This window comes from Lutjanus erythropterus, chromosome 13, assembly GCF_056507025.1.
Source record: "Lutjanus erythropterus isolate fLutEry1 chromosome 13, fLutEry1.hap2, whole genome shotgun sequence".
NCBI lineage: Eukaryota > Metazoa > Chordata > Actinopteri > Lutjaniformes > Lutjanidae > Lutjanus > Lutjanus erythropterus.
In genome coordinates, this window is record NC_139329.1 from 12,087,079 (window position 1) to 12,109,439 (window position 22,361).

The 22,361-nt window shown below is 39.5% G+C and overlaps 1 protein-coding gene across 1 annotated transcript in view; it reads right to left on the bottom strand.

Annotated features, from left to right (window-relative positions):
- smpd3 (sphingomyelin phosphodiesterase 3) overlaps window positions 1-15,138 on the bottom strand; it is a 37,175-nt gene extending 22,037 nt beyond the window's left edge. Inside the window, exons 1-3 of the mRNA XM_084734752.1 lie at window positions 14,443-15,138; window positions 10,885-11,136; window positions 9,821-10,778 (exon numbers count right to left, since the gene is read on the bottom strand). Coding sequence (XP_084590878.1) covers window positions 9,821-10,778; window positions 10,885-11,136; window positions 14,443-14,744 — 1,512 coding nt within the window. The 5' untranslated portion in view covers window positions 14,745-15,138. The remainder of the gene's footprint in view (window positions 1-9,820; window positions 10,779-10,884; window positions 11,137-14,442) is intronic.
- Window positions 15,139-22,361: the final 7,223 nt, after the last annotated feature.

The window sequence follows — 22,361 nt, forward strand, 5'->3', positions numbered from 1 at the left end:
CTGCTCTGTATGATTAAAATAATATGAAACGAAATTAACTGCATTTCTGTAAAAATAAAACAGCAAATGAGTCAGAATGCAGGATATGAGATGCTGAAACTTCCTTTCATTACAGGGCATTGACACAGAGCCGAGCGGAAATGAGACGAGCTGTGGGAGACGATTTCAAACAGGAAGCCAACCAAACCAAGCAGACTTATCAAAGCCTAATTATGAAACCTCCAAGGCTGCTGTAAATGATTACCTTAACTTTACCATCAGATAAGGAGTATGCTGAATTTTCGCCTCGCATTACATCACATGAGTTTGATCACGTCATTTGAAAACCAAGCAGCCAAACCGTCATGATGATAGACAGATGGAAGAAAGCAGCAGGATGACGGATGAGCAGCGGTTTTGTTTTTCAGTCTTTCCAGATGAACAAAACCACAGACATTCTTGTAATTCAGTCTTGTCAATGTAAGCTTGGTAGCCATGTTATCTTTATGGAATGTTGTGTTGTCAAACGGCGTTTTATGTTGTAAATCCTGTGCAGTGCTAAAGATTTACTGGGGTGTGGATAGACTCCCGCCTGTAGCTGACTGGCTGTGTCAGACGGCTGGTTTCTCAATTTCAAGAACGTTCAAGCCCAATGAATATCTCAACAATTCCTCACGGTTGCATTCATTTCTCTCTGTTCCTGTACTGTTTATCGCAAAGTTTCAGTTCAATCGAGGCAACTTTTGGTCATGTCTCAAGTCAAGTGAGAAAAGTTCAAGTCAAGTCATGAGTCAGTTGAGACAAGTTTAAGTTAAGTCTCAAGTCAATCAAGGCAATTCAATTCAGGATCAAAACAGGTTCAAGTAATCAACATGTTGTGTCAGTGGAGACAAGTCCAAGGCAAGTCACAAGTAAATCTTGGCATGCATGTATCAAGTCTTGACTCAAACAAGAAAGTCTTAAGTCGTCAGGTCTTACAACTTGAAATGAAAGCATGAAGTTGCAAGCCTTTCAGGTTTCTGAATGCTGGACAAAATGACATGGCATTCCAACATGTTGCTCTCAATTTTTGGTTAATAGCTGTGTTAAAGTTAAAGTTGGTGAGTAGTTCTTATTTGTGTCACTTATGTCTGACACAAGTCAAGTCTCAATTCTATAGCTGTAGTATATCATATAGTAAGTAATGAACCAAAAGCCTGCATGAGCACAATTATTTGTGAGCCAGCGTTTCTTATTTTCTTTATCATCAAAAAAACAAAAGCATTTTGATGCAAATATAACAGAAGAATAGATGATCTGTCACAGATCAGGTGCGAGACTGTATTTTAGGGCTGAGACATGTGCTGTGTTGATGAGTGTTTGATTAAGTGTTGTGTTGAGAAAAAGGTTGAAATCCCCCTGGCCCTGAAAAAGAAAACAATTTGTATCAATAAATTGAGTTGACCTCAATATGAATGGAGGTCCTTTTGGTCATTAAAGGCCAGGGGTGATTTGTGGGAATTCACCCATTGATTTCCATTCTATCCAATCCAGATTTGAGCGTGTCCCTGTTTTGAGGCCTAATCTGTAGTAATGCATTCAAACTGTGTATTTACACACAGACAAACACACACGCACACGACTCTTCAAACATGCACTTAGTAGTTTGAAATAATTATAAGAGGGGATAAATGTTGCGACTGAAAAGCTTTAATTACGGAGCCAAAGCTGGCTCTCTCTTTAGGGAAACATTTTTTAATTAATATTCCAGCTCTGCCTCCCTCTTCCTCTCTCGCTCTCTCTCTCTAGTGCGTCACTTCTCCACAAGAGACAATTCAAATTTATGTTGCTGACCTGCAGCTGCTCTCCAGGTAAATACATCCATGGGGAAATTATGAGACCGTGTGCGTACCCCGAGTTAGATTTTTTAGAGACCAAATTCATATAAGAACAGCATTTTTGTCATCAATGGCTTATTTGGTTAAAATGTAGTTCACTGTAATAATAAACATAAATCATGTGCTAGATAACCCAAATTAAAATATAAGAAATAATATAATAAAGAAAAAATAAAGCGACCCTCATCATAAAAAAAAAAAAAATGGAGAGAAATATGAACATTCTCAGACCAATCTACTGCCAGACAAAAACATCAGTCTTGACTGATTATGCAGAACCCTGAATAATGTTCAGTAAGGTAATGACAATGCATTTAGAGTTTCCACTCTCTGCTTGTCTGCCAATGGTACTGATTCATTTTGTGGGAAGGTTAAAGATAAAGCAGAAATATGTAATACATCCAGTGACATCACTTAATCACAAAATGACTGCATGTTTTCTCAGACATGAAATGTAATGAAACATGCTTCTCCTACAACAATAACGCTACAGCCAGCATGCTCTCCTTTCAAATTTCAGTTTCAGTTCAGAACGTCTGTTTACGTTTGCCATTTCATGTATATTAGAGTTAAAATTAATTTAAGTTTAGTTTAAGTTTATGAGCTGCAAATTACTAATAATCTTTTGAGGGAGTAGATGTTTCTAATGGTTAAACAGAAATATCTTAATGGAGTCTGGCAGGCAGAAAGACAGCAAATCACTGAACTCAAACTCCAGAGTGTGTATTTTCAGAGCAGTGTGCTTTTGTTTTGCTTCAGCCATAGATTGTATATCAAAAAATTATTCAACCTATTTCACACAGCGTTTACAGTGCCAATTCACTATTTGGACTAAAGCCGTAATTTTTGAATGCTTGAAAGATTTTTAAGGATCACCACTTTAAAATGACTTCTGACTAAGCATCCATGTTTGATATGAAAGAACAAACACAGTATCCAAAACCTGCGAAGAAAAACACAGCGTGAACATCAGGTACATCAAATGAACTGCAACTAATGAGATGCATCCCAGATGGCGGCGACGAGAGCCGCAGTGTCGAGTAGTAATGAGCAAGAATGACCAAAGGTTCACGGAGGGGAAGCGAGGGTTCACATCAAGATGCTGCCTTGGAAGGCTGCCAAGACGTCTGGAGGATGGAGAGGGGCGAAGGATGAACAGCAGGCACATCAAAGCCTGCAGCTGGCTGGGAGATGCGGGTTATAAGGAACGGCTATAGCTAAAGCCACTGCTGAACGCTGTTCCACTGATGAGAACAACAACATGCCGACAGAACAGAGCATGCAGTAAGAAATAAGAAGTGTGGCTCTAAAAACTCCTTCAGTATTGATGGTTGAGAGCATGGTACACAAAATGGCTCTTAACAGGGTTTCAAATGTCCATTCGAACTCTGGCACATTAGATTAGCTTGCTTGGGTATTTGATAGCAGCAGTTCAAGCTGAGAAAACACTGACCCATGAAGACATTTTCTAGTCTGTGTCAGCTTGTGGTGGCATCAAGGTTGGACAGTAAACTTGAAGCAGTTACCAACATTAAGAATGTCTTGACAACTCTTGTTACTTGAACACACCATTATTTGATAAATGCACCATCTGTATCTCATATAATTCAACTGACAATAGTTACAACAACATAGTGTATCATATCATTATCTAAGTAAATGTGACAGTTCGTTAGGATGTAGATTTTAGGTCATATTGTATCATTCAGCCACTCATTGTGTGGCTGTATGCAATTTGGAGACTTTGAACTTTGAAAATGTCAGGTCAGCATTGTTTGTTGTAAATAACTTTTAATGGAAAAGAGGGAAGAAGCAATTATACCTAAAAAGCAAATTGGTTGTATTAGTGCCATCAATGAGCATTTCAGAATCAACTCTTAAGAGCTTTATATGCAACTACAACATGCTGCATATGTAACAAAAGACATACGCAACTGCTGTGGGAAACACCGTATCTGTGAAACATCAAGGACCTTTATGGTGTGTAGTAAAATGAGAGCAAGTCCATAGAGATGTTGCCCCAGCAGCCGAATGGAGAAACACAAAGGTGAACAGGTGAGTAAACAAAATAACATTTGGACACCTGGAAAGCTGAGCATTGTGTACGCCGAAAAGAAAACCGATTTTAAAAAGACGTTTCTGGCCAGATGATCAAAGAAAGTTGATGGAGGTTCTGTCGGGTATCGAGGGGTGAGATTTAGGAGGGGTCAGTTCTTCATGAGTTCTCGACTAGTGTGAGGACCAGCTAATGATGATTTTTACAGCGAAGGGGGTGGAGATATGGGGTGGCATGTGGGCCTAGCTGAAGTCGAAATAACCATTTCCCGGCAGTAAGGAGAATCAAAGCAGCTTGCACTGAAACACGTACCTGCCAGCTGGCTGACAGCCAGCTTGTCAGGGGGACCTGGAGTGACCTCATGCACAAGGAGGTGGTGAAATGGGGATGTGAGGCCGGCTTGTAAGCTACAGTGACAGTCAGCAGGCAGCAGGACTAACAGGATGAGACTGTCAGCATGCAAGCTGTGATGGAGTGTGCCTTTATTAGATCTGGTATATGTAAGGGCATGAACAGACACAAACAAAAAGATGCTCCCTCTCTCTCTCTCTCTCTCTCTCTCTCTCTCTCTCTCTCTCTCTCTCTCTCTCTCCATCTATCTATCTGTTTCTCTCTCACATACACACACATACAGATAACCGTCATCAGCATCAGATCACATAATGAGGATCAGTCCTGGCAGGAACTGGATCAGATCCAGACTCACATCCTGACAGTCAAAGTGTGTGACTGATTACTGAACTTACAGGCTGTCAGCACTCATCACAGGGGCAAACACACATGCAGGTACACTCACAAACAATAGGACATACACACACAATCACAGCTCGCGTACTACTGCATCTTCTCTCCATTGAGAACTCTTGGTGTTTCCTTATTTTACAAAATAAAAGGGACTGAAGTTCAAAACAACCATGATTTAAATTAACTATAGAAATCCCATCACTGTGCATGTAGCCCACTTTAGTACACTGGTAGCCATGTCATAAACCCAGCCTGCTTCCTCAGCTTTGAGCAGCAAATCCAGCGTGACCACAATGCATTAAGACTACATGTCTTGCCATATCTACACTGGATTTGTCTTCCTGCTGAAAGTGCCTAATGGACTCCATAACTTATACAGTAGCAGGCGTCAGAGGATCCTGCCATCATGCTTCTGACTGCAATGGGGAAACATGACAGGATATCCTTCACTTACTGTTGGGAGCATCTGCAACAACTCTTAAGACTCCATAAATAATAACTTTGTGTGCATGATTTTTCACTGTCTGTAAAGGCAGTCAGCACTCGAACGACTGGAGCATTTTAACAAACACTTCAGACCCTACATTACAGTGTTGGGTGCAGACTAATGATTCCCAAATCACTGAAAAAACCCTACACACCCACCAGGCGCATAAGTGAGTAAATCAATCAATTATAGTAACTCAAAATACCTGAAATACCTTGGCTGTGGAAGCCAATATGAATAAAAAGTAGTATAAATATTGCATTGGGATTATTGGGATGTTAAGTTGTTTATATCAGATTTTTTTAATTTAAGAGAAATCTTAATGGGGGAAAAATAATACATCGGTGACATCACTTCTAAAATTTAACAATATTTTCAGTGCCTTCATCATCTTGTTTGTTCAGATGTTTACCCCCCTCAGGCTGGCTCTACAGACAGTAATGCTGGTCTGTTGGTGCACTTCTTTGGTTCAGACTGAACTGTTTCAACAACACTGAGATGGCTTGCCATTAAACATGTTAGGAGTATTCATGAAGGATGAATCCACCTGGGTTTGTTGATCCCCAGACTTTTCATCCACAGTAGTGTCATCATCAAATCCAAATTTTAAGTCGTCCATTGCCAACAAAACTTATGATATTCCCAACTGCTTTAGCTGTACTTCATGCTAATAAATCTAAGATTGTTATTGTGGTAAACATTTTATTAGCTAAACATCATCTTGATAATGTTGTCATTGTGAGTGTGACCCAAGCATACACAGGAGATGCTCATACGGATCAAAAAGTTTGGGACGGAATCCTTCTAATACAAATGTTGTTTAAATAAATCGCTTATAGTAATCAGGCAGTCTGCTGTGTTCATTTTGGGTCTTTTCATACATGACAGCTTCTGGAAAAACATTTTGTTTTTAAACTTTGCTTCCATGATAGTCTGCCTCGTGGTAACCCATCTGCTGCTGCACGCACATTGAAATCATGATGGGAAAAACAAAAAGTACTTTTCTCTCAATAAAAGACTTACACTCCTTGAAACTTATGAGAAACTCCCCAAAACAAACCAATGAGATTCAGCACCAAAACTTAGCGTTCACCAGATTACCTTGTGTAATCAAACAAGAAACATTCTGTTACTGATGGAGACAGAAAAGTCACGTAATGTTCCCTTGAGCGGGCCCTTAGTGAAGGAAAAATAGTGAAGCTGTCTGTTTAACTACTTTATATTCACGTGATACATATACAAATGTCAATTAGATGCTAATCTGCATGAGAAATAAAGAAAAGCAAAACAATTCAGTTATAGTAATCAACCTGGACAGATGTGTTCCTTACAAGAGGTTTCCATTGTAGTAATAATTGCTGTTGAAATATATTCAGATGCAACGGTAATGTCGTTTTATTGTTTACGTCACTTATAAAGCCAATCATCAAGGAAAAAACACAAACATTTGCTGTTTCCTGGCTCTTAAATATGAGATTTGCTGCTTGTGAACTGAAAATCACCATTGGTCAGACAAAAACAAAAAAGAAAGAAATTTGAAAGCATCACCTTTGGCTCTGGGAAGTTATGCTGGGCATTTCCACTATTTCTATTATCAGCTGAATTATTAATCAACTAATCTGCTGGAATACTCAAGACATTCATGAATAATGAGTATGATCATGAGTTGCGTCTCTAAACAGAATCACATTATATCTACTTCTCGTGGATTAATTTTAGGTGGCCCAATCACCTCTGCACAACTGTGAAATTACACAGGAGAATTAAGAATCAGTGAAGGGTCTGTTAATAAACATGAATACATGGAATTATATATGTCAATACCCAACCCAGTGATTACACCTAAAAAATCCAAATGTTGACATGACACAGCTTTTAAGAAACCTTTAATTACATCTGAATAAATTTATACAATAAAAACACTGTTTATCAACACTGTGCTTCAATACAATATTTAATACATATGTGGAATTATGCTAACGTGTAAGACGAAAACCTTAAAAACACATGACACCGTGTATCTTTTTTTTTCTTTTTCCACACAGCAGTGGGAGATGTGGAAAGGCTGTGAGTGTTTTGTAATTACTGTGGTGCGTGCCCTCACTACAATGACAGATATGTAATGTGTGAATGGATGTGGGTGTAAGTAAGTGCATTTACCAAGTACTGTCTGCAGTCTGCAGATTGTCTACTGCTTAATCACCGTGACAACAGAGCAGTAAACATGTACTGAGTGGCGTTATTTACAAACCCCAATTACAAAAAAGTTGCGACACTATGTAAAATATAAATAAAAACAGAATGCAGTGATTTGCAAATAATAAACTCTATAGTTTTACTAATTTAGAATTTGATTCCTGCAACATGTCCAAAAAAATTAGTTCAACAAGTTAATTGATTGAAGAGATGGGGTGAGCATCACCACTGTGAAAAACTGCAAGGGCAAAAGGTTCTGTAGAAAATAACATTTCTCACCTAACAATTGCAAAGAATTTAAGAATTTCACCATCTACAATAAATAATATTAAAAGATTCAGATAATCCTGAAAAATTTCTGCATACAAGAATTGAATGCAAGATCCCTCAGGTGGCACTGCATTAAAAAATAGCATAACTGTGTAGAGGATATTACATGAGCTCTGGAACACTTTGGTAAACTGTTGTCAGTCAAAACAGTGTGTCGCTAAATATAGTGTCTTTGTACTGCATTCAGTTAAAATAGTTGGATTCACTTTTTAATTTATGTTTTGCACAATGTCCCAACTTAATTGAAATTGAGGTTTGTACATGAGGACAGCAAATGGGTTATGAAACGCAGCATGCTAGCATACTGGTGTGTGAAAGTTTTATAGTAAGAAAATCAGAAGTGAGAATTGTTTTGTAATAGGATGATATACTACAGTGATCTACAGTAATTAATGCAGGCAGCTGGCAGGTCATTTTAAGTCTGACACTCCGTTCCTCTTTCACACTCTCTTTCACACTTACAGTCTCTTTCACAAATGTATAATAAGATAATTTAGTATAAATAGACTTAATGGGCAGATTCAATTATCGCCTTGCCAAAGTTACAGATAGCGGCGTCAGAGATAACAAGATGAGCTTTTGGCTGAAATGGCACCAAGCAGTGATCACAGCAAAGACACAGTTCTGCTGCAGGAAAAGCATCAAATCAGGCCCACAGTGACATTTGCTTTTAATTCAGCTCAGTCTGAAATGAAATGAGATGATGAAAAGATGATCTTTTTTAGTAGCATCTGTAATGTGAATAGAAAGACAGACTTTCTGATTTTTAAAAATGATTCCAGGAAAACAGTAAGGCGGTGAGACTTAACTTGCGGTCTGTGAGCCAGATTTGGCCCATGAGTGTGTGCCAGGTGGCTCTCTGGGTGTTTTCTAATTCACAATAAAAATAAAAGTATTCACACTGTTTTTCCAGGGCGAAGGGACAGATGTGCGAGTTTTGTATGATGAGATAAATTAGGCTGTTAGAGACAGAGGAGGCTGTTCTTTCAGGCTGTGCAGAGTGCAGCAGAATCAGACTGTGAGCTATGCAAGAGAAGACGACTACTAGCTGAAGAGCAGAACAAGTTACTAATTCTGACACCCATAAATGTGTATTTCACACTTAAATAGCCGTCACTGGTCAGAATAGTTTATGTTTATAAATCATTCCAACATTTCAGAGTTTGTGTCATGGAAGAGGTTCCAGCTGTTTGATACTGATAGAGCATCATTTACAACTAAAATACAGTTGCAGTTAAATCACAATGCAGTAAAATCTGATTTCTGTCGATCAATCCTTGCATCAGGTTTATCTAAATAATTCACTAAATTTGAAAATGAAGAAAAGCAACTAATGATAATGATTTTATCTGATAAAATATGTTATTATTAATATTTTGCAAGAGTGGCTCCTGGGCACTTAAGCTGAGTATCCCTGCAGTAAGGAGGCAAACTGAAAATCAAGCAGTCTTGTCAAAGCATCCAAAAAGTAGTCCTTTCTAAACACAGACAACAGAGCTGCAACAATCGGTCAGTTAATCGATTAGTTGTCAACTATTAAATTATGTGCCAACATTTTTGATAACTGATTATTTTTTTTAGTTATTTTTTCAGGTAAAATGTCCAGATTCTCTGATATATGCCTCTTAAATGTCAATATTTTCTGGTCTCTCTATAACATTAAACTGAATATCTTTAAATCCTAATAAACAGACAGATAGATAATAGATATTAGTTATGACATTTCTTAAACTGGCCTCCTCACTGACCTCAATGAGAATGACTGGTTGAAGTTGTTAGAGCAGTAATTGAAGTTTTTCATGGAGGTAATATTATTGAAAATATTACAGAGCTTTCAAACACCCGTGTGTTGTTCTTTTATTTCTTTTCAGATTGTGTGGCGCTCATTCTTTGTGTGCTACTTCACTTTCCTCCTTGTGAATTAGATGAGAAGATCTGTACAACTCTCGTGCAAAAAATGACAAGTTGTGGTTTCAGGTCTGAAGTTGGGGTTTATGTACTGGATTATTTCTTGGTTGAACACAGTGAGTTCCTGGAGTTTTGTCATCAGCAACCTCATGGTGATGACAAAAGTCAACAAGTTTTACAGTTTTGTGCATCAGCTCAGTAAAAACAAGAAGAAGACGGGGTGAATAAAGTAAAGTTACTGACCTTGGCAAACAGTGCTCCCTTGGCTGCCAGTGCATCTTCCCCTCTTCCGTTGGGGTAGCACTCATACCGCGCATCCAGGATGGGATAGCGGCTGGCCAGCATCAGCCCACTATTCAGGAATTTGAATCTTGAGCAGCAGCCTTTCCAGCCATACCGCCCAACATCACTCAGCACATAGGGGAAGTAGCGATGCAACTGCTGCCGCAGTCTAGTCGTTGCTCCATGGTCAAACACTTCCTGTAGAGCCAGGAAGTCCAAATTGGCAGGAAAAAAGGCAGAGATCTCGTGGTCGAACGTCTCATCTCCATGGCGACGTTTTCGACCAGGACGCTTAAAGATTGATGTGCGAGGGACGTGAGAGAGAGTGTTGTTGGAGGATATCCCTACGCCGCCATCACTTCCGTGGTATCGAGCGAGGGATTCCCTGGAGGCAGTCATGCTGCCCGTGTCTCCCCCTGCCTGCTCCCCAGGACGATGGTTCCCTGTCTCAGCCTCCTCCTCCTGGGGGTCTGGCTCGGGGGCGCTGATGCTGATTTGAACCCCTGAGGTGTGAAGTGGGCAGTCTGGGGACGGTTTTGGCTGCGTCCCGTCCCCGTGCATGGGACAGTCATGATGGCTGTGGCCATTCTGAGCCCCTGTGGAATGCATGGGACAGTCTGAAGCTTCCCCTGAGGTGTGGACGGGACAGTCTGAGCCGCTGTGTGTCCCTGTGGTGTGGAGGGGACAGTCTGCTGTGGGGTCTGCTCGGTCTGCATGAAGGGGGCATTCAGAGGAGCCCTGGTCTCCTGCAGGGGGGTGGACGGGGCAGTCGACAGCACCTGAGGGGTGAATTGGGCACTCGGTGAGGGGTTCGGTTTCAGGGTCGGCTGGGCCGTTGGTGGTGTGTGTCTGGTCTGGACGCTGGTCCAGAGAGGAGGTACGGCGGAAACCTGTGGCAAGGCTGCTGAATGATGCCGCACTGAAAGAAAGAAAGAAAGAAAGAAAAATAGACAGCAAGAAAGTTTGTATTTGTAATTTAGAATGTAGAAGAATATATGCTTAAACTACCAGCAAACTCTCCTCACCTGATGGAAGTGTTGGTTGGTGAGTCGATGTAGATCTTTATCTGAGGCCGACTGGCACCGTTGCGGATCCTTTTCCCCACCTCCCGGGCTCTCCTGTGTGTGTCTGACAGGTTGTTGAACCTGGCCAGGGAGTCAGGCAGCAGGCATACGTTGGCACTGCAGAAACAGAAGCTTCTGCCTTGTGGCCTCCATTCCCCAATCCCAACACCCCCTGGTCCGGCCTGGCCCTGCTCGGCCTGGTGTTTCTCAGGTCTGCATAAGATAAACAACAAAATATCAGGTCAAATATAGCATCTAAATACTGTATACATAATATATTTAAAGAATAGTCTGACATTTTAGAAAATTCACTTCCTTGCTGAAAGTTACATTAGAAGATCAATACCTCTCTGATGTCTGTCTATAACATATACAGCTAGCAGCCAATTTCATAAAAACCATAATTTTCAAAATATTAAACTATGTTGCTACATTTGTCTGAACTCTTGACATGAGTCTGACAGGTACTGCAGAAGCTGATTCTCTGAAAGCATTAAGGTAGTTTCAAGGTTTTTCCTCATTAACATACAGGTTTATGCAGTCAGGTGCTGTAAAACCAGATCAGCTGCTCTATGGGAAGAAGATATTGTGCAAACATCCAGTTTTAATAAGTTAATTTCAACTTGAGTTTCTGCAGACACAGTGATGTGTTTGCACACAGACAGACATGTGACAGCATGATTCACCACTAGATTTTAATTTTAAAGGCCACGAGACAGTTTCTTGGAAAACAGTCCACAAAACCAGATTCAAAAACTTTATTAGGGAAATTGAGGAATCAAGTTGATTAGAGATGTACAATATTATCAACAAGTCATCAAAGTAAATATTGGTATTGGCTTGAAATACTGCAGGAGTCTCTAGTGTTGAGTTATTTTAAAGTGTCTGAAACACAAAGTTGCTATTTGCTCAACATTGGTTTTGTGAGGAGGAGCCGATGACAGTCCTTCAACACTACAAATTAAGAGCTGTCATCCTGATCATTATGATAAATAAGAGAAGAAAACAAAAGGGAAAAAAACACTGCCAGGAGTAGTTTTCTTAATTTGCCCTGTGAATATGTCCATTTGGAAAAGTGTTTTGTTTTGAAAAGCACTGTGTTTTATGTCTTCACCTGCCAGTGGATCATCATGATGAGAGTAAGCAGAATAATTTATTAACTCCAGAAGAGACTTTATAATAAAGATTTTTCCATTTATCCATGTCTACTTCAGTAATCGACCAAAATGAATTGGAAAATATTGGCATACCCGATACAGGCAAAAATCCAATATTGTGCATCGCTGATTCCTATTGACCTGTATTGATGACAAGTAGTAATAACAACAACAAGACCTTTCTCTTTCTATACTAGCCTTCATAAAATCCCCTCTGTCCTACGATACAATATCTTTGATATACAGTAGTTATATGGTATCTGAATTATAGCACCCTGGTATATCAATTCATATTTAAGTTACAGACTGAAAAGTGAGATTTTAAAGTCTGATATTTCAGCACCTGATGTTACTGAAATTAGTCAAGTAGCCTAATCAAGCTCCCACTTACTGTACAGATATATTCAGGTTCTGTTGTGAAATGGGGCAGAAAAATCAGTGTTTCAATCAGTTTTGATTAATAATCCTGTTTAAAACAACAAAAAGTATGGCCTCATTTAGAGAAGCCTCATGCAAATCTAGATAGTTATGTCTCTCTGAAGTCATTATTTTTCACATTGGTTCTTTTTCATCTTCATAGCCTTTTTTGTTGTTGCCCATATCACTAAAATATCATTTGTTTGATCTCGAATCTTTGATCACATTTACATTGCGCATCATCAGGACATCTGCTGAGTTACTGGCAGAGAATTCTGCTACACCCACAGCAAACAGAGCCAAACACAGTATTTCAAAGTTTGTGGCTGTGGTGTGTAGCCACTTGGATGGGTGTTTGGATAACCAAACAGCCACTGAGACCTGGTAGAGCCTGGCAGCTGCCTACTGAAACTTCCAAATGTTGTGAACAACTGGCACTGTAGATATCAAACGAAGCATGACTCTCAGGGTCCTATCTTACACCTGGCGTACAGCGGATGGTGTGGGTGACACATGTAGCATTGCTATCTTACACCAGTGCAGCTTTCATTTTCCTCATGTTTGCATGATAGTTAATGAACTTGCGCCTGTCTTTGCGCAAGGGGTCTAAAAATGAAGGTGTGTGGCCAGGTGCGTTTGGTATCTATACTGCAATACAAACCTGTAAATATATTGTTTTTTTTCAACCTAAAGAGGAAATATTTTTAATGAATGTTTTTATAAAGTACAAAATGTTGATGCAGAACAATCTGCAAAACAGCCACTGAAAACATACTTCATGAAGCCCAATTCTTGGTGCATCTGTGTCGTCACGATCATCCTTGTGATGTTAATTTCATCATCTACCCATGTGTGCATTACAAGTGTACTGACTGTACATGTGCTATAAAAGCAAAATGCAAAACTGTTTTGAAGAGAGGCTGTGCAAAGAGATGCATCTCTTTCTACATCTTTATAATTCATCTTAAGGGAGTACAAAGATACTTAAATGGTTTTAAATTCCTGTAGAGAAACTGCCCAAATCTGTGGAAGAAACTGAAACGGCTGCACCTGGAGCGCGCTTACAATAAGAACTTTTAACAGCACAGATATGTGACGACCAAAGGAAAATGGAGTGGAAGATCAATGAAAAATTTATTTTTTGTGCAGAATTCATTTTCACTGTGGCAAAAGCTATTATGGAAGATGAAAAGGTAAGAAAGGAATTTTTAAGTCAGAGGGTTTAACAGCCATGAGGTCAAAAGTACAAGCAATACTGTATTTCATATAGCAGGTATGAGATAACAGTTGGGGCTGGTTTGCACCAACAAGGGTTAGTTTTTAAACCCGATTTAATAATGGATTAACTTTACATTTTGTTGCACTAATTTTTTAAACTTGAAATTAACAAAGAAGATTTGAACCCACAGTTTAACCCACAGTTAAGTGTTTACTCTAAACTAGATTAAATTCGTTTTGTTACACCAAAACTATAAACCCCAATTTCAGCTGTCCTCCAGTTTTAAATTTAAACTCACTTGAGGACGTTTTACTTTTAAAAATGTATTTTTTTAAAGCTAGCTGACAAACGATGTAACAGTTAGTTAAATTTTTAATTTGCTGGCACATAATTAGATTAGTTAGCAGGGTAACAAACAATATAAGTTTTGTGCTAACTATCAAACATGCAATGTTTTATTAAACCAAAAGTTAGTGGTTCATTCATTCATTAATTCATTGAAATTGGGATAAACTATCATTTTCATATTGATTATTTATCTATTTACTCCTTTTAAATATAGTTTTGCTAAACTCTGGTTGAAACTAATTTTAAATTTAATTATTCTTTGTTGCTGCAACCCAGTACAAGTGTTTCCGTTGTTACGTGACTTGAAGTAAGTAAAGTAAAAGTGAAAAAGAAAAAAACAACCAAACAAACAAACAAAAAAAACCCTGCACTACTAACCTGCGGTAGGTGTACAGGTAAGGCTGGCGGACGGCCTGCAGGGGAGCCCAGATGATGAAGCCCAGTAGAGCGAAGGGTAGGGAGGCGAGGAGGAGGAGCAGGTACAAGGGTGCAGAGATCAGGACACATAAGGTGAGGAAGGAGCAGGGGTCCTGGGAGCGTTGGCGCTTTTCCAGTGAAGTGGCTACGCAGGAGGCCAGGAGACGGTCCAGGAGCCAGTAGCAGGGGAACACCAGGCTCCATGACAAGCCATCCAGGAAGTGCAGACAGGCACTGGAGTACGGGGTGGTGTGGAGGACCATCTCTTTCCTTCTTTCTCTCTCTTTCTTCCTCTCTGTCACTTTCTCCTCACCTCACACTGTCTATCCACACCCACATACACTCTTTAAACAAGTAAGCAGCAGAGATTACATAAACAGAAATAACTAGAAAATAAACCAGACTCAAGTGTAGACCCTCCCCCCTCCTTGTAGAAGGGTTCACTACATGGTTTGGGTGATTTTTCTGTCACAGTCGAGCTTGTCTCTGTCTCACTTCCCCCTCAGCAATTACACCCTCCACAGGAGGGGTCATGGAGCGCTGTCCAGAGGTAGGGGGTTTCCATGATGCGAGCTCCTCCGTTGATGATGGATCTATGATTGCAAGGACTCAAACGACCTCAGGAGGGGGTGCTTACTAAACATCACTGTTTTCTCAGGACCTGGAGAAAGTAAGCAAATCAATAGAAGAATAGAGAAGGGAAATGGGGAGAAGAAGGAGAGGGAAAGAAAAACAAGAGGCAGGGGATCAGTGATTGACGTGTTCTGATGTGAGCACGCTGGGAGCAAAACAAGCCTCGTACATCTGTGAACGATTAAAAAATATTCAATAGAATGTAGTTCACTGAGATATAAGGTATACCAAAAACACCCTATGTATTTTATAAACTAAGAAACCCAACATAGCTTCTTACCTTCAGTGTTTTCATTTTCTCTTTTGGTAGGTTTTCTGATATTTGGTGTTCAAGCAGAAAAACACCAGATATGTTCACATTATCAACTTTTTGTGGTTGCAGCTATAACTATCTTTATTATTCAGTGAAAATATTGCAGTGCAGTAATATTTCTGGTAAAACCAAGCTAGCGGGAATAAAAATAATAATAAAAGTAGTGATGCAGCTCTTGAGCCCGTACTGAAGTTCTGCTAAGTTCAAGGACCGGTGTGTAGGATTTAGTGGCATCTAGCAGTGAGCTTGCAGACTGCAAACATCTCGTCTCACTCTCCCCTTCCAAACTAGTAGGAGGAGCTATGAGTGCTACTAAACTTGTGAAGAACACAAAAGGCCCTATCTAGAGCCAGTGTTTGGTTTGTCTGTTCTGGGCTACAGTTAACAAACATGGTGGTCCAACATAGCGGACTCTGTGGACCCGTGCCAGGTAACAAAAACACAGCAATTGTCATTTTCAAGTGATTATGCACTAATGAATATCATATTCAGTTTCTGCCATATCCAGCCAATAAATGCCTGTAAATCTTACACAGGGGGCCTTTAACTTGTTTAGCAGAAGTAATAATGAAAGCTATTTCACTACAGTAACCTAAGAAGTTATACTCCTGCCACATTTAAATTATGACAGTCCCTTTTTTCGTAGGAAATGCGCTGTGGAAGTAATTCCTAGAAGCACAGGTAATAAATGCTCACAAAGAGGATGACAATCAATATGATGCTAACCACTACTGTTTAAAAGATTTGATCGCTTCCTGCCCACAGATGACACAGGCCAGAGTGGAAAGAGAATCAATTCCACCAGCATGAATAAATAATGAATAGATTAATCCATTCATGTCAACAGTCAGGGGTTTAGGAAGACAGACAGAGTGTTGACCTCAGTCTAACCTCATGTACCCCCCTGGGACCCCCAGCGCAAAAATATTCTTAACAGTCTTAAGTTAACATAGTGTCATACAGCGTGACAAAATGACTCCATAATCCATCAAAACACACAGCCAAAATTCATCATATGTTGTAGGCAAAGGTTATGTCTCCAGTTACACATTACATTACTGTAATCGGTGTCAGTACTGATGTAACAACTGATTAATATGATAGCATGTTCATCCAAGTGATCCCCCACAAAGCCCCGCCTCTAAACAGCAACTGTCCAATCATACACTAGCAACCAAGGGCACCACAGTCCTGTCAAGCTTTGTATTTCTTTACATGTTGCAGCAGCGTGCAGGCGGCTCTAAGAAGAATGATACTCTGTGTTTTGGAGCAACATATGCTGCCATCCAGACAACGTCTTTTTCCTGCTTATTTCATGCATGTGTTACAACAGCTTGGCTTCGTAGTAAAACAGTTTGGGTACTAGACAGGCCTGCCTGCAGTCCAGACCTGTCTCCCACGGAAAATGTGTGGCGCATTATGAAGCACAAAATACGATAACAGAGAACCTGGACTGTCAAGCACCTGAAATTGTATATCAAGCAAGAATGGGAAAGAATTTCACTTTCAAAACTACAACAAACTACAACAAACTACAACAATTAGTGTCCTCAGTGCTGTCAATAGAAAAGGTGATGTATGACAGTGGTAAACATGCCCCTGTTCCAGCTTCTATGGAATGTGTTAACATCAAATTCAGTATGAGTGTATAATTATGAAAATCAATAAAGTTAATCAGTTTGAACATTAAATATATTGTCTGATACTGTATTCAACTGAATGTAGGTTGAAACGTTTTAGCAAATCATTTCTTTCTATTTTTAATTGATGTTTCACACAGTTTTTCAACTTTTTTGTAACTGGGGTTGCAATTAGTTGGCAATCTATTCTTTCACCCTCAGTTTTGATTGTATAACTACACCTACACAATGTCCCACTTAAAAAAACAGGACAAGAACAACACATGGTCTGTCTCACATTAATTTTACATCCAGGGTCTGTTCTTTTATCCTTTCAAGATACAACACTTTTCAGCAAATCACCACTGTGTGAGCCATTTGTCATAACAGTCTGCTATTTTCTCTCAAAATGAGACTCTTTTGTTAGACAGGCTCATCCTCTAGCAACGCATTTATATCAGAATAACAACCACCACTGTCTCCTCCATCCCAGTAATCTTCTTCTGTACAGTCAGAACCTTTGTGTACAGTAATGCTTCATGTTATGACACAACAGCTGACGGTTTAGTAAGTTGACTGACTTGCCGCCTGCTACTGATTGACTTTTTGGTGTGTTTGTTGACCGGCTGAAAGATGAAGAGATGACCTGCTGACTCACCAGTAGGCCTGACTAGCACGACTGCTCTGCTTCCAGATGACTGACTGACAGACTGTTTAACTGCCTGAACAACGTACTGACTTGATATGTGATCGTCTGGCAGATTAACAGGCTGACAGACAGTGCTTTTAACTAGGTAGATTCAGCATCCTGGCAGTCTGTGATGTACCCAGGGCTGCAGCTATGACCTGCGGTTATAGTATTTTTAAAACACTGAATGTGACTGTGATGGTAATTGGTTAAAACACTGTTTAACCCACTAATCAATGGAACTCTTGTATCCATTTAGCATAAACAGAAGCCTGAGCAGGCAGAGAGAAAGTCAGTGAATTAATGAAAGGCAGCAAACAGGAGGCTTACCTCCCCACATAAACTCTAATCCAGACAAATTCACTCATTGCACTGTGGCCTGGCATTTAAGCTGCAATTTGCGGCCTCTCCTCATTAAAATGAGCTATTTATGGCTCACTGGCACAGTTTCACTAAGAAAAAACATGGATAATTTGAAAGAAATCGATCAGTTTAAATATCTTTATACATTTTATTTTGAATGAATTCTTGATATTCAAAATCAATTTTTCCTGAGGATTTATTATATTGGATTTCATGGTCCTCATCAGCTTCCGGACTAAATGAAGATTGTGAAATGCAGCTGAAAGACCCAGAGAAAGCTAATAAATGGACCTTGAGTTAAAGAAAGTTTCATTTTGGGAGATAAACCTAATTTTCTTGCCAAGAGTTACATGAGAAGATTGATGCCACTTTCACACAGGGTTGCCAGAACTTTCTGACAAAACCAGCCAAATGGTAGATCAAAACCCCAAAAGTGGCCCAAAAACCAGCCCAAGACCAGAACTCAAAATATGCCCCTGCCAAACAATATACACTGCTTTTAAATTGAATTGAGAAATGTATTGTAATATCTATAAAGCCACAGCATAAATATATAATGTGCCAGCATTAAAAGCTGGCAAAGTTTTCCTTAAACAGTTCTTTTGGCCTTGTGCTTTTAAATATAATATAGTACCATAGATAAAATACAGTTCTGTGAAGATGTAGACTGATTCACCGACACACAAACTCTGCTTTTATACATATATTTGGTTTTTATGCCAGCAATCAATAGGACAGCTGAAGTTATGACAGGAAAGGGGGAGAGAGAGAGTTGAGGAATGACCTGCAGCAAAGGACCGCAGACAGGAATTGAACCCACCACCACTGCAGAGGACTCACAACCTCAGTACACGGTGTACACGCTGTACCAACTGGAGGCTTGGACAAAAAGCAGAAAGAACAGAAAAGGATTGCTGCAGATTGGCTTCATTTCCCATCTTTCTCAGATGACATTTAAAAGCAGACAGTGAATCAAGATGATTGACGAGCGGTGGAGGATGAAGTTGCCCGACTGAGAGGGGAAATAACCTTTAATTGCAGTACAGGCGTTGTTCATTTTCTGCTTCTTTTATTGTATGTGTGTTACATGCCATAATCTACAAGGTAGGTATCTGCAAGGCTTCCACTTTTCAACGACACTGTTTTCCTCAGATTCTGCGAAGACTTTTCTAGACGGCATCAACAACCAAACCCAGAAAAACATCCATCAGTCACAGCTGATATATCAGCAAGCACAAACTGTCACACTTAGCCTTATCAGGGGAAACGCAATGGTGCATAATTCATACCCAAACACATGGGCTTATAGAAAGAGAGAGTGACGGTCCGCATACATTTTAGTGGCAAATACACACACATTTATACACAGACGCACAATCCAAAAAGCACTCCGAAGACACAAAGTATATCCATGCAGGCTAAGACATATACATGTTTACAGTGAGTCAGGTTTGTGCCACAGAGAAATCCTTTGTTGTGCTGCATTACGCTGAGGAGCTGAAGTGTGCTAATTAGAGCTCCTGCTTCTGAATCCTGCTGCCACTGAGGTTTCACCAGAGGAACAGTGTTGACTAATGGAGACAAACATTGTGTCTGTGTTTCTGTCTCTTGTACTCAAGACTCAGATTTAAACATTCTCCCTTTAGTTTACTGACAATGCTCTACTTTTTCAGAAAAAACCCCCCCAACAAACCAACTTTTTGTTCTTTAACAAACTGCAGGCTGGAAAAGAAGTTACAAGGTCAACTGACCAAGCAGTATTTTTATTGTTATTGTTATTTTATCGTATATTATTACAACTATACCCAAGTCAGTGTTGGGCAAGAAGTGTAACAACTTACTTTTTTTAGTCACTCCTTTAAAATGAAATAATATTACTTTACTTGTTACAATATTAGTTATATTAGTACATTACTTTTGTACCTTGTAACAGTTAACTGTTAACACTCAGAAAACTTTTGTTGTCAGCTGTCCAGATGTTTGCTGTGGTGGAAACAAAATGTGACCTTCAAATTAGATTCCATCACAACATACGCCACGATACTTCCACCTGTGGAAAGTATACTGGTCGACACTGGTCACCAAAGCATTGGAAATGTAGAGAGAGCTGAATTCTCTCATATGTGATTTTTCTTCTTTTGAGTTAGAAGTTAAATAGTATTTTGCTACAGAGCAAAACATTAATTAACCAATTAGCTAATGACTGTTGTATAAGAGTTACCAGTTAGCTTTTATTTTGTTCACATGATCTAACTTATGAAGCATCATTTAATCAAAATTTGGTCTTCTTTTCAACATAGATGAGCCTAGCACAGAGCACATATAAGTAAACAGGAAAGGACAGGTTCAAAAAGGGGTGGGACGTACACACGGTCAATTGTTGATTATTAGCATAGTTGAAATTTAATAAAAGCACTGATACATCATTGACATATTAGCACCTTATAAGGTTGTAAAAGTGAATGTGTAGCAAACAGTTATGTATGTAGATATCCAGCAGGTATGTTGGTGAACCAACAGCGGCACGTTTTTGCAATTATACATTTACTCACGCTCAATTAAGTTCTCAGAGATGCCAAAGGACAAACTATAGTAAATGGCTATTTAAAATAGTTAATATTTTGTCAGCTATGTGCCTAAGCTATTAATGAATCCCAGGAGAATGGCCTGTTTTACATTACAGAGAGATGAAACTACCAGCTAGTGTCCGATATCAATGCAATATGATGAGTGGTGCTTTAATCAAAGAGCAGTGTGTCTCCTAATTAGACAAAAACAGTGACATTCCAAAATTACCTTTTCCTCATTTACATACATAATAAACAGTGAGAATAGTATGGAATAAAATTCGATGTACATTGTGGGAGAAAGAAGAAAGAAGCTGCTGATAATACACAGGCCAGATTTTCTTCTTTCCTTTGTTTATCTCTTTAATTATTTGGTGAAAGGAGTACAATCAATACATGTCTCTCATTTAGGCTTGTGTGTCATTAAGACATCATGCACAAACAATCTATAGGCAGACAGTATATGGCACTGAAGCACAGCGTGGACTAACAGTAACAGTTTCACATCTCTAATCACACAGCAGCACACACCTTACTGTACTGGGAGGCTCATTAGGACGCTCCAATCGACAGCTGGGAAGTAAGTGATGAATGACCGTGTCAGCTTGGGAAATGAATGTTTGTCAAAGTTTTCCCACAGATCTGCTTCAGAGAATTTCCCTCTCAGCCCTGATCAATACTGTCTGGATAAACAGGAGGAAAACTGTGTGTGTGTGTGTGTGTGTGTCAGTGCCCATTGTCTCAGTGTATGTGTATGCATGTGAGTATGAAGAGGGCCGCATTCACTTTGCTCATGTGAGCCCGTCAATAGTGTGTGTGCACTCTATACGTATTTGAGTGTCTGTGTCTGTGTATTCTTTGTGAGGCATAAGCCAGTGTGTTTGTGTGTGTGTGTGTGTGCGTGACTGTTTGTGTGCAGTACTGTATGTGTGCGTGTTTGTCGATACAATGTGGAGCAGCCGCTGAATGGAGCAGCAATCAATGCCCTCCTTTTGTTATGTGGGAGGGAGTGGAGCATTGAGTGACACACACGCACATACACACACATACACACACACACACACACACACACACACAGAGGGACTAGTGATAAGACGAATAAGACCATCTGGCAGAAACTAAAATAGTGCTGGAGAGCACATCAGAGTAATTATGCCCTCTCTGCATCTAATGCATCTTTTAATTCTTTTAATTTTCCTCACTGTCAGTCTTTTGTCTCCTCCTGTCTTTGTCTCTGCTTTACTTATTTTCTCTCCCCCCTTTTCTTCTTCTTTCTCTCTCTTTTTAAAAAAATATTACATCACATATATTTAGCCAATGTCTTTATCCAACCCGACTTACAATCAGGGGCGTTTCCAGACATGTCAGGTATGCATTAATTTCCGTTTCTTGCATCTACTTTGATTACTATCTTCTCTCACTATTATCTCAGTTTCTACATATTCCTGTGTTTTTTTTAAATTGGAAGATAAATAGTCCTACCAATCACAGCACAACAGAGTGGCATCATATAAATATAATTTAAAGCTTCCACACTTAACTCTTTAAGTCCTCAAAAAGAAATTGTACCTCTGTTCTACCCCTATTCTCATCATTTTCCCCCTTCTGCTGTACACAGTTTTTTGTGTTTCAATTAACCTTTTAAAAAAATCAAAGTAGGCAACATACAAAAGAAAACAATGCACATTTATAAATAA